The 13096-nt window shown below is 40.3% G+C and overlaps 1 protein-coding gene across 1 annotated transcript in view; it reads left to right on the forward strand.

Moving 5' to 3' along the window:
- The window catches only part of LOC6036302 (probable multidrug resistance-associated protein lethal(2)03659), a 33466-nt gene extending 20378 nt beyond the window's left edge, over positions 1–13088 (forward strand). The window contains exons 2-6 of the mRNA XM_038260351.1: positions 1120–2031; positions 8788–10489; positions 10549–11919; positions 11977–12123; positions 12330–13088. Coding sequence (XP_038116279.1) covers positions 1124–2031; positions 8788–10489; positions 10549–11919; positions 11977–12123; positions 12330–12383 — 4182 coding nt within the window. The 5' untranslated portion in view covers positions 1120–1123 and the 3' untranslated portion in view covers positions 12384–13088. The remainder of the gene's footprint in view (positions 1–1119; positions 2032–8787; positions 10490–10548; positions 11920–11976; positions 12124–12329) is intronic.
- Positions 13089–13096: the final 8 nt, after the last annotated feature.

A 13096-nucleotide genomic window follows, 5' to 3' on the forward strand; every position in this document is an offset into this window, starting at 1 on the left:
TTCGATTCTTTTTTAAATAATAGTTCCTTTAATATATTTAGAAATTATGTTCGGTGGTGGGTGGTCACTTTTTCGTAAAGCGGTTTTCGAAATTATTTATTGGGTGAGAAATTCAATTAATTTGAGGTTTAGAAAAAGTTGGGAATTCAATAATGGGATTTGAGTGGCAACCCTGATTGAGAAACATTCTTTAAATTTTATATATTTTGTCTGTTTATTGCTATGAATTATCTCGACATTAAATATTCTCCTCGAGACAACCTCGCGCATTGGAACTGCTCGCGTTATCGTCCGTCACGGCTGATCGAACTCCGGTACCGACAAACTCAACTCACTAAGCCTTGCTCTTGACATTCTCTACCACGCAAGTGAGGCCCTAATAGGAAGTGCAACGCATAGTCCGTCAATCAGTTGTTTTTGTTTTTCGTCGGTCTATCAGCAACAATTGGGTTAACACGTGCTCCCCAAGAAGCGATGACCCCCCGCCTTCTCATAGCTCCTATCAATTTGTCCAAATGTATACAGAATTACGGAACAGCAGAAGAAGTACATAAATCGATCCAGCGCTTCCCACCGAAAGTCGAAGCCTGTCGAGTTGTGTTATACTGAGCTGGTTCTGGTTTCCATGAATCATGTTACATGTTTTACTGGTGTAGTTCTATACCGGTTGGACACATGTAGCTCTTTTACGCCTTGATAAGCCCTTTTTGTGCGTGAGAAGCCCCACAATGCTGATGGTTTGTGTTTACTGTTTATGCTTTGAAGAATGAAAAAATAAAAAAATAAAAATGAAGGGGTGTTCTGCAACGGTTCAAGTTGTGGTCTACGATACAATAAATTATGCAAAGGGAACAGAAGTGAGTCACCAGGTTAGATTTAATATTCGAAATACCTCATTAATGTTTTCAAATAAAAACTGGCTTTACATTTGACGTCACTCTAAACAGAGGATCAAAATAATTCCAAGTGCAAACCTTGGGGTAGCTTCTTCTGTTTGATCAGCTTTAGTAGAAATCACACATCTAAGTATAAGAAACCCTAGACAGTACAACAAATTGTGCTCTGCCAGTGTTTGATCAAACGTAATCATCGTTTCTCTTCTCTCTCCCCTCTTTTCAGCGCAATGGAAGCCAACAAATCACACACCAAGCTGCCGGTGAATCCCGCCCAGAAGGCCAGCTTCCTGTCGTACATCGTGTTCGGCTGGGTCATCCCCATTTTCTACAAGGGCGCCCGCAAGGAACTCGGCCCCGAAGATCTGTACCAACCGCTGACGGCGCACAAGTCCAACTCGCTCGGGAACCGCCTGTGCGAGGCCTGGGAAGATGAGGTCGCCCGGAAGCGGGCCAAGGGCCAAAAGCCCAGCCTGATGCGGGCCGGATGTCGCGTGTTTGGCTGGAACATCGCGCTGCTCGGGTTGATCTTGGTCGTGCTGGAACTCGCCTTCAAAGTGACCCAGCCGATCTTTATCGGTGCGCTGGTGCGGTATTACTCCAAGGAAAATGGAGACATCAACGAAGCTTATCTGTACGCCGGAGCCGTGGTCCTAGGCAGTGCCATCAGTGTCCTGTTCATGCACTCGTACATGCTGTCCCAGTTGCATCTGGGCATGAAGTTGCGCGTGGCCGCTTGCTCCATGATCTACCGCAAGTCCCTCAGACTCAGCAAAACAGCCCTCGGTGACACCACCGCCGGACAGGTCGTCAATCTGCTCTCCAACGACGTGGGTCGGCTGGATTTGGCCGTCCTGTTCGTGCACTACCTCTGGATCGGGCCGCTCGAAACGATCGTTGTGACGTACCTGATGTACCGCGAAATTGGCCTGTCCGCGATCTTCGGAGTGATCTTCCTGCTGATGTTCATCCCGCTGCAGGCTTACCTCGGCAAGAAGACGTCCCAGCTGCGACTGCAGACGGCATTGCGCACCGACGAGCGAGTTAGGCTCATGAACGAGATCATTCAGGGCATTCAGGTGATCAAGATGTACACCTGGGAGAAGCCGTTCGCGAAGCTGGTGGCGTTGGCGAGAAAGTGAGTATCGTTTTTCAAATATTAGCGTGCACCGCGGGTGTGTTCAACGCGGAAATGTTTGCCAGTGCTATCGCACCAAGTGAATTGTTTGCTCATTGGAGGTCCCTCTGATATTGAAGAGTACTGCGCTGAGATTTCGAGCTAAACATTTCATTAGGGCACAAAACCAATACGTAAACATTTGGGATTATTCCACTATTCCATTCATTAGTAAACTCCCTACATGCCCTCCAAGAATCAGATTGATAACAAACAATTTCCTATTGAAAAAATCAAAAAAAAACAAAAGGGCACATAACAATGTTCACTCCAAACCAGAAAAAAAGTTCAATTGTGCCCTTTTCTTTTTCGTTAGTTTTTCGTGGTTAAGGAACTTTCTATGTTATAAAGTGAAATTTTCATACATTATTAACACTAATTCACTTCAAAACAAAGTTTGGTTTACGTTTCACTAAGGATTTCTGCAGAAAAAAACTTCGTCGAAATACAATATTTATTACGGCTCGCGGCTGCTGTTCAGTACAATTTTGAAGGATTTTATGTTTCACATACCTTATCTACACCATACGATCACAAAACTTCACCCATTATCAAAATTTTCGCTGAATTCCTCATTATTTCTAACTAAACAAAAAGGCCCATAAACATCATTAAAAACAACAATCAGGTGACAGCGCTTTAGTGCCCTTTCAGTTCTTTTCGAAATTGCAATGAACAAAAGTTGGAAAGCTAAAAGGGCCCAATAGCGAGATTTTTTAAAATTATGAGTTTTATTGCGAAAATCAACATCAATTAAGAAGCATTAAAGCAGAGTTGAGGATAATGATGTGTTTTATCGTATCATCAGTAAAAATACCACCAGTCAAGCTTTCTTTTTAAATAGGAATTGAAACAAGTTGTCCACTTTTTGCCAGCGATTTTCTCAAATCGCGGTTTTTGGTTTTGTGCCCTAATGAAATGTTTGGCTCGATTTGACCTACCCCTTTTGTTAGAACTTATCTCTGTTTGTACAACGCATATTTATTTTAGTTTGAAGTAAATAAATATTTGTAAGCTTTTGCACATCCTCGCTGGCGACCTAATATTCGAGTTCTTTATATCCCACTTTATTGTCCGTTGTGCAACTTGAACTGCGTTGCTACAGCGTAGACCTGACCAAGCAAAAATGTTCATCCAAAGATCAACATAAGTAAAACGATCAATTTAATGTAATCAAATAATCATGATTCTTCAGAATATTTCTCAAGTCTTTTTTGTCAAGATCCTACAATATTTTTCACAAAAAAAAAAAAAAAAAAAAAAAACAAAATTAAGGATCAATTCTAATTCTGATAAATTTTGTGTCTTTCGTTAAATTTAAGGTTTTAGGTAAAAATATATCGGGGTAAATAAATGCTCTAGACAAAAAATTTACCATTTTTACGTTCGCATTTTTTTTATTATTATTATTTTTTATATGTTTTAGAAAATCAGAAAATGACAACTTTTGAGCTTTAACTCAGCAAGGCATACAATATTTGGCAGTGCTGTCAATTTTAGGCATGATTTAAAAAAAAACATGATTTATAAAAAAAACTAACCTTATTCTTAAGTTTAAAAAATGGTTCTTTTTGTAGCAGTATTCCAGAAAACAGCAAATCAGACGTTCTAAAATTAAAAACCATAAATTTTAAAACTCTAAAATATAAAATTGAGCAATTCTCTACCAAAACCGGAAATGGATTTTATTTGTATTTTTTTATTTTTTGGCATTGGTTCACCCATACAAGTCTCCATACAATTTTGGCTGCTGTCCATACAAAAATGGTATGTAAATATTCAAACAGCTGTAACTTTTGAGTGATTTTTCTGATCAATTTGGTGTCTTCGGCAAAGTTGTAGGTATTGTTGAGGACAATTGAGAAAAAAATAGGTACACGGAAAAAAAATTGCAGATTTTTTTATCAACTTTTTTTCACTAAAACTCAATTTCCCAAAATACGTATTTTTTGATTTTCGAGATTTTTTGATCTGTTTTAGGGGACGAAAATCCGCAAATTTTGAGCTATAGAGAAACATGGTCAAAAAATCTGCCGCCGAGTTATGATTTTTTGAAAAAATAGTGATTTTTGGAAAAAATTGAAATTTCATGCAAAAACAAATCTGAAAATATTTTTTAATGCAAAATTGAATTTGCAATCGAAAACTATTCTACAATTTTTTTGATAAAGGGCTCCGTTTTCAAGATATAGCCACCGAAAGCTTGATTTTAGCAAAATATTTTTTTTTAAAAGTTCAGAAAATTTGCTATAAAATTGTCTAAGAGACATTGAAGATAGGACCTCGGGTTGCTGAGATACAGCCGCTTCAAGAAAAAGAAACACGAAAATTGAAGTTTTCTAAGTCTCACCAAAACAACCCACCATTTTCTAATGTCGATATCTCAGCAACTAATGGTCCGATTTTCAATGTTAAAACATGAAACGGTCGTGAAATTTTTCGACCTTTTCGAAAAAAATATTTTGAAATTTTTCAAATCAAGACTAACATTTTAAAAGGGCCAAACATTGAATATTACGCCCATTTTAAATGCTAGTCTTGATTTAATTTTTTTCAAAATATTTTTTTCGAAAAGATCGGAAAATTTCACAAAAGTTTTATGTATTAACATTGAAAATCGGACCATTTGTTACTGAGATATCGACATTAGAAAATGGTGGGTTGTTTTGGTGAGACTTAGAAAACTTCAATTTTCGTGTTTCTTTTTCTTGAAGCGGCTGTATCTCAGCAACCCGAGGTCCTATCTTCAATGTCTCTTAGACAATTTTATAGCAAATTTTCTGAACTTTTCAAAAAATATATTTTAGAAATGGTCGCTCATGGTCACTATTTTTAAAATTCGAAAAACTGCAAATATTTTGCTAAAATCAAGCTTTCGGTAGCTATATCTTGAAAACGGAGCCCTTTATCAAAAAAATTGTTAAATAGTTTTCGATTGCAAATTCAATTTTGCATTAAAAAATAACTTCAGATTTGTTTTTGCATGAAATTTCGATTTTTTTCAAAAATCATAACTCGGCGGCAGATTTTTTGACCATGTTTCTCTATAGCTCAAAATTTGCGGATTTTCGTCCCCTAAAACATATCAAAAAATCTCGAAAATCAAAAAAATACGTATTTTGGGAAATTGAGTTTTAGTAAAAAAAAAAAGTTGAGAAAAAAATCTGCAAATTTTTTTTTCCGTGTACCTATTTTTTTCTCAATTGTCCTCAACAATACCTACAACTTTGCCGAAGACACCAAATTGATCAGAAAAATCACTCAGCTGTTACAGTTACAGCTGTTTGAATATTTACATACTATTTTTGTATGGACAGCAGCCAAAATTGTATGGAGACTTGTATGGGTGAACCAATGACACAAAATAGCTTATTTGGGCATAGGGAAGGCCCCCATAAAGTTTGAGCCAAATAAAAAAATACAAAAAAAAATGGTCGAAATCGGCCGATTTCGTAGAGAGTTGCTCAATTATGAAAAATGAAAATAAAAAAAATGGAATTTAATTTTACAAAAAAATCTTTATTTTTAAATTATTCTATTCTTCAATTCTCAAATTCAAACGTCCCTAAATTCTTAAAATTCAAGGTTGTTAATCGATAAAATTATCGTCGATAATATTATCGATAATGGTACATAACAAAAATTTTCGAAAAAATGCGGTTTATGTGAAAATTTTACTATTTTACAAAAAAAAAACTCTTAAAAGCATACAAAATTTCGCATCGTTTTATTCCCATGTTACATATTTTAAAATTTTTAGTATTTTCGAAAATACAGTATTTTGTGAAAATTTTAGTATTTCCTCAAACAAACTTTTTTAATGTGTAAAAGCAAACCAAATTTCGCTTCGTTTGATATTCATATTGCAAATTTTGAAAATTTTAGTATTTTTGAAAAAAGGGTATTTTACGTAATGCCACTTTACACAAACTTAAGAAGCATACAAAATACGGTATTTTGAGATTTTGTTTTATTAATGTAAAAAAGCAACACAAATTTCATAAACTTAAGAAGCATACATATTTTGAAAATTTGAGTATACGGTAAAATACGGTATGTTGTGAAAATTTAAGTGTCTATCAAAAAAACTTTTTTATAAAGTGAAGAAGCAAGCAAAATTTTGCTTCGTTTTTTACCTAGTTTGATACCTATATTGCAAATTATTAAAATTTTAGTATTTTCGGAAAAATACGGTATTTTGTGAAGAATTTTGAATGCATATTCTACTTTGAAACTTACTAGATTTAAAAAAATAATTGCTTATATTATATAAAATTTACCATAAAAGGGTTGAATTAATAGATTTTAGAAAGAATTTAATAATAAGTTATCGTCCATTATCGAGCCTCCATAATTCTATCATTAACAATCATTAATCATTAACAAAAATTAACAATCATTAAAATTCTTAAATACAACCAATTCAAACATTCTTCAATTTTCAAATTATAAAATTTAAACAATTTAAAATTTTTAAATTGCAAAGATCTTAAACACTAAAATTATTAAATGCCACGATCTCTTATTAGAGAAAATCAGATAACATTGAATTATGTTTGGAGTCATATTTTAGAAAAGAAACCCTAATTCTAAGGAAGATACAAATTTCGTTTTCTGGAGTGAAATTTTATCAAAAACATCGGATATTTCTGGAGTTTTTTGCCTTCCTCACCTCACTAAGGCAAGGCTATAAAATCACTCGAAAATGAACTTCTTAAATACACCTCCTAGATATATCTTCACGTATACCTATCGACTCAGAATCAAATTCAGAACAAATGTCTGTGGGGATGTGTGTAGACACGATTTTTTTTTCCACACGATTATATCAGAACTGACTGAAACGATTTTGGCCGGATCCACTTTATTCTGTCCGTTTTGGGGTCCCCTAAGACCGTATTAAATTTTATTTTGTTTAGTAAAGTATTTAAAAAGTTATGCCAAGAAAAAGATTTTTGTAGATACAAAAAAGGGTGATTTTTTGCATAACCTCAAAAGGCCGGGTCTTTTTGGTTACGTGCGAGAGTCGCGCCAGATGCGAAACGCCCGGTTGCCATATTGCTTCAAATGAGAGTCTGCATGTTTTCTGGAAAAGTCTGTATCAGGTATATATTTTTTTCATAAACTTATTTTCATTATTACTTTGTAAATGTGAGGAAGGCACCACCCGCCTAATGGTGAATTAAGAAACTTTTTTTTTAGAGGTCAAATTTTCAGTTTTTGCTTTTTGTGTGTTTTAATACCCCTGACCCAAGGTGGTTTCAAAAACACCCAAAAAGCAAAAACTGGAAATTTGGTTTATTGCACCTTTTCAAACAAAAAAAAAACTCCAGATTTGAGTACGAACTTTTTTTAAATCCCAGGAAATCTAAACTTAAAATTTTGAAACGTCATTTATTTTGAAATTTGGAATTAATTGTTGGATTTTTTGAATTATAATTTCTTTAATTTTTTTGAATTGGCAAATTAATAAATATTCCAGTTTTATTTCTTTAATTTTAAAATTTTAAATTTTAATCGTGTACACACTTATTTTTTCCAAATTCGATAGTTAAAAAACGGTAAATTTAAGATATGTTAACCATCTGTGAAATTGAACAAAATCTTACCGAAAATCGGTTGTACGGTGAACAATAATGGGAGCGTTCTTTTATTACGTAACGCAGTTGGAGGGAGGGGGGGTCGGAGGCTGTGTTAAGCTCCATACAAATTAAAAAAATGTATGGAAATTTTTTTACGAGGGGGAGGGGTTCAAATAAAAGAACGCTCCCAATAACTTCAAGACCGAATTTCGATAATTTTTTACCGAATGCTGTGAATAAAATTTAAGTGGAAAAATTATGTATTTATTAAAAAATGCACTTCTACTTTGAAATATGATTGTCCTTAGGTCTCAAAAGTTTTTTGATAGCGAAAAAAAAATTGGTATTTCAGAATATTTGGATTTCTTTACCGAATTCGGTAGCTGAAAAATCGGTAAAGTTTAGATCGGTAAACCATCTGTCATAATGAACCAAATTTTACCGGAAATCGGTAGTACAATGAACAAAATAAATATTATTACAGAATTTCGGTAAGATTTTAATAAATGAGGCAGCTTTTAGTTTACCGAACTGTTCAGCAGTTGAAAAAATGGTATAATATATTGGTATAATATATAATATACCGAATTCGGTGAAAAATCTAAGTGTGTAAATACCATTTTTGTAAGGGCAGTTTGCAAATTTCTATGGAAACTTGAATGTATTCATATCTGCAGAAGCATTATATCAACAAAAAAACGAAGTTGACTTTATAGCTGTCGGCCACCATTGCTAGTACCAACCACTAGTGTCTTCTTTTTTAACTACAAGGACTTCGCCGCCCTGGGCTCCTAAGTGTTTGAGTACGGCACGGAGTGACGGCGCCGGATACCCATATTTACACTTAGAATTTTAGAGCGCCCGCCGCGGGATTCGAACCAGCAACCTCTGGATTGTGAGTCTAGGGCGCGGTCTGATTGATCCACACGGGCGGGACTGCAATACGTTATTGTTTTTTTTTTTTTTTCAAAAGGATTATAAATAGGGGTGATGAATGGATAACTGGGGCAAATAGGGACATATTGGGCAAATAGGAGCAGCGGGAATAATTATTCGTAGAAACATACTTAAACCCAATAAAACTTATTTAATGAAATCAAATAAAACAAATACTTTTTCTCCTCCCCACTTCCAGGAAGGAAATCCACGTGATCCGTTACGTGTCCTACATCCGCGGCATCCTGCTCTCCTTCATCATGTTCACGACGCGCGTGTCCATCTTCATCAGTCTGATCGCGTACGCGCTGCTCGGGAACTTTGTAACGGCGGAGAAGGCGTTCACTATCACGGCCTACTACAACATTCTGCGCGCCACCATGACCATCTTCTTCCCCCAGGGCATTGCGCAGTTTGCCGAGGCGGTGGTGTCGGTCAAGCGCATCCAGAACTTTATGTCCCACGAGGAGGTCGAGTCGGCGCTGGGCGTTTCGATGACCGATCCGGGCCGGAAGAAGGGTGGTGAGGGTGCTGGGGATAGTTCGATGGAGGACAGCGAGGATGATGGGTTGGAGAATGGGGTGGCGGCGGGGAAGAATGGCAAGACGATCAGGCACTCGGAATCGGACGGGTTGAAGGAGAATGAGGGGGGTCACCTGTCGGAGGCTGGGGTAATTGTGGATTCGATTACGGCGCGGTGGGATCCGAAGTCGACGGAGTACACGCTGGATAAGGTTAGCTTGCATGTGCAGCCGGGGACGTTGGTGGCGGTGATTGGGCCGGTTGGATCTGGGAAGTCCAGTTTGATCCATGCGATATTGAATGAGTTGCCGTTGGAGGCTGGCAGTATAAGGGTCAATGGAGAGGTCAGTTATGCGTCGCAGGAGCCGTGGCTGTTTTCTGGGTCGGTTCGGCAGAATATTTTGTTTGGACTGCCGATGGAGAAGGACCGCTACAAGAGGGTGGTGAAGACTTGTGCGTTGGAACGAGACTTTCAGCTGTTTGCGAACGGAGATAAGACGATCGTGGGTGAACGGGGGGTGTCGTTGTCCGGTGGACAAAAGGCTCGTATCAGCTTGGCTCGTGCCGTTTACCGACGTGCCTCGGTATACCTGCTTGACGATCCTTTGAGTGCGGTTGACGCCCACGTAGGTCGACATCTGTTTGACCACTGCATGCGAGAATACCTTAAGGGGAAGGTAGTGATTTTGGTGACCCATCAGTTGCAGTACCTGCAGAACGCCGACCAGATTGTGATACTGAAGCATGGTAGGGTGGAGGCTGTGGGAAGTTACGATAGTCTACGGGAAAGTGGGCTGGACTTTGCACAATTGTTGGCGGCGCCCAGTTCCAAGGAGGATGACGACACCACCGACACGGAATCTTTCAAGCGATCCGGAAGTTTGTACAAGCGTCAGAACAGCGAATCCAGCATGGACTCGACGACGATTGACGGCGACGGGGGTCCGGAACCGGCCTCGAACCAGGAAAAGCAAGAGCATGGAACGATCGGATACTACGTGTACAAGGCGTACTGCAAGGCCAGCGGTGGCTTCTCGATCATCTTCTTCCTGTTTGTCCTGTTTGTTTTATCTCAGTTGGCGGCGTCGGGTGGAGATTACTTCCTGACCTACTGGGTCAACAAGGAGGAGGCCCGCATCCGGGAGGTCGACCTGAGCGCTCCGGTGGACAACAGTACGGCGAGGTCAAACGACACAATGCTGGACGACTCTGCTGGTGCGGGAGATAGTCCGACCGGCCTGTTTACGTGGCTGTTTGCGACATTCCGGGATTTGACCGGGGTCGGTAATGATAATCGGGACATTGATATCTACATCTTTACCGTGCTTACGGTTGCTACCATCGTGATTACGCTCAGCCGAAGCATGTTCTTCTTCCACGTGAGTTTTGAGTGATCTTTTGTAGTACGTCCTGAATGACACCTTGTTTATCTTTGCAGACCGCGATGAGAGCCTCCCGACGGCTGCACGACGCCATGTTCAACGGGGTGACCCGCGCGACCATGTACTTCTTCAACACGAACCCCTCGGGCCGTATTCTGAACCGCTTCTCGAAAGATATGGGCCAGATTGACGAATATCTGCCGTCGGTGGCGGTTGACGTGTTCCAGATCTTTCTCTCGCTGCTCGGTATCGTCGTCGTGGTGGCCATCGTCAACCCGTACAACCTGATTCCGACGTTCGTAATCGGTGTCATATTCTACTTTATGCGCGAGTACTACCTGTTGACGTCCCGGAACATCAAGCGTGTCGAAGCCATCACCCGTTCCCCAATCTACTCTCACCTATCCGCTTCCCTGTCGGGACTCTCGACGATCCGTGCCTTCGAGGCGGAACGGGTTCTGGTGCGCGAGTTTGACAACCACCAGGATCTGCACAGCTCGTCGTTCTACCTGTTCATCTCGACGTCCCGCGCTTTTGGCTTCTACCTGGACGTGTTTTGCGTGATCTACATCGCGATCGTGACGTTGACCTTCTTCATCAACGGTGACAACGGAGGCAACGTGGGTCTGGCCATCACGCAGGCGCTCGGAATGACCGGTATGGTGCAGTGGGGCATGCGACAGTCGGCGGAACTCGAGAACACGATGACCTCGGTTGAGCGAGTTGTGGAGTACGAAACGGTTGATCCGGAACCGGCGCTGGAAGCTGACGATGGTAAAAAACCGCCCAAGGAGTGGCCCCAGGAGGGAAGAGTCAAGTTTGACAAACTGTCGCTGCGATACCAACCCGACCCGGACACGGACCGGGTTCTGAAGGACCTAGAGTTTGAGATTCAACCCCGTGAAAAGGTCGGAATCGTGGGTCGAACCGGCGCCGGAAAATCCTCCCTCATCAACGCCCTCTTCCGGTTGTCGTACAACGAGGGTTCCATCGTTATCGATACGCGAAACATCCACGAGATGGGCCTGCACGACCTTCGCGGCAAACTGTCCATCATCCCGCAGGAGCCGGTGCTTTTCTCCGGAACGTTGCGCTACAATTTGGACCCGTTCGACGAGTATCCAGACGAAAAGTTGTGGCGTGCGCTGAAGGAGGTCAAGCTGGAGGACGCCGTCAACGAGCTGCCCTCGGGACTGTCCTCGAAGATCAACGAGGGCGGAAGCAACTTTAGCGTTGGCCAACGTCAGCTGGTCTGCCTGGCCCGGGCTATTCTGCGCGAGAACAAAATCCTCGTCATGGACGAGGCGACGGCGAACGTGGACCCGCAAACGGACAAGCTCATCCAGCAGACGATCCGGGAGAAGTTTGGCAACTGCACCGTGCTGACGATCGCCCATCGGTTAAACACCGTCATGGACTCGGATAAGGTGAGAAGCACATACTTTCAAATCTTGTAAAGACTAACTTTGAACCCACCCCAACAGGTGCTCGTGATGGACGCTGGCCGCTGCGTAGAGTTTGGAACGCCGTACGAGCTGTTGACGGCCACCGACGGACCAAAGACGTTCTACGGAATGGTCAAACAAACCGGCAAGAGCACCTTCGAGCATTTGCTGAAAGTCGCCAAAGAGGTAAGAACAACTTAAGGAGATATTAGACTAAGGCAAACAAACAAACTCCCACTTTTTTGTATTTGATAGTTTGCCAAACTCGCAGACAAAGTCAAATGCAAAAAAGCAGGCAAACTGCCAAACTGTCAAAAAGTGTGTTTGTTTGTCGTAGTCTAATAACTCCTTTAACATGCAAGGAAAAATAACTTAAAATTTCCACCTTTCAGGCTCACGAGACAAAGAGTCAACCAGAAGAGACGACCGAGAAACCCACCGACTAAGCCGCCAGTAGGGCTTGCCACTAGAGAGGAAACTCACCCCACAACCCGTTGCAGCGAGAAGCCATCGTTCTCAGTCTTGCCGATCTTCACGCGAGGGGCGAGGGAAACTTAAGATATTAAGGTAACTATACCGATCCACTTTGTATCACGTTTTGAACTTATTTAGAAGAAGAAGAAAAAAAAAAGATTTAAAAAAACAGTGCCTCAAAACGCAAGTGCTACTTATACATTTAGGCAATTAAGCGATGAATTGTGCTTGGATGGAATGAAACCAACTGCAAGTACAAACCAGTTTAGTGTTTATTATAATATATATTTAGAAGCGGAACGCGTAATCGATCACAACTAGATGTATTAGCGTGCATTAGCTGGTGTCTACGTCGTTTAACATTAAGTTTGGTGCTGAAGGACTGAGCTACCTTTCAATAGTGACGTAAGTAACAGTAAACGTACTTAGCAAGCAAGCAAGCATACAAAAATCCACTTAAAAATTTCAAACTCGATATACTTAAGGTAGTCGTGCTGTTTACTTAAGTTTTCGCTGCATGTAATTTATGTCCACTCTAGCCCCGCTGAATTTCAAAAAGTTGTAAAACTGGAGCGTACTTAGGTTTTTGTGTTTTTGAAGAAAAGAAAAATCTTTTTATTGTTTTCGTTTTGTTGCTGAACTTTGTTTATAGGAGTAAAACAAGATGTCAAAAGAAATTGGGTTC

The sequence above is a fragment of the Culex quinquefasciatus genome, chromosome 3 (genome assembly GCF_015732765.1).
Source record: "Culex quinquefasciatus strain JHB chromosome 3, VPISU_Cqui_1.0_pri_paternal, whole genome shotgun sequence".
NCBI lineage: Eukaryota > Metazoa > Arthropoda > Insecta > Diptera > Culicidae > Culex > Culex quinquefasciatus.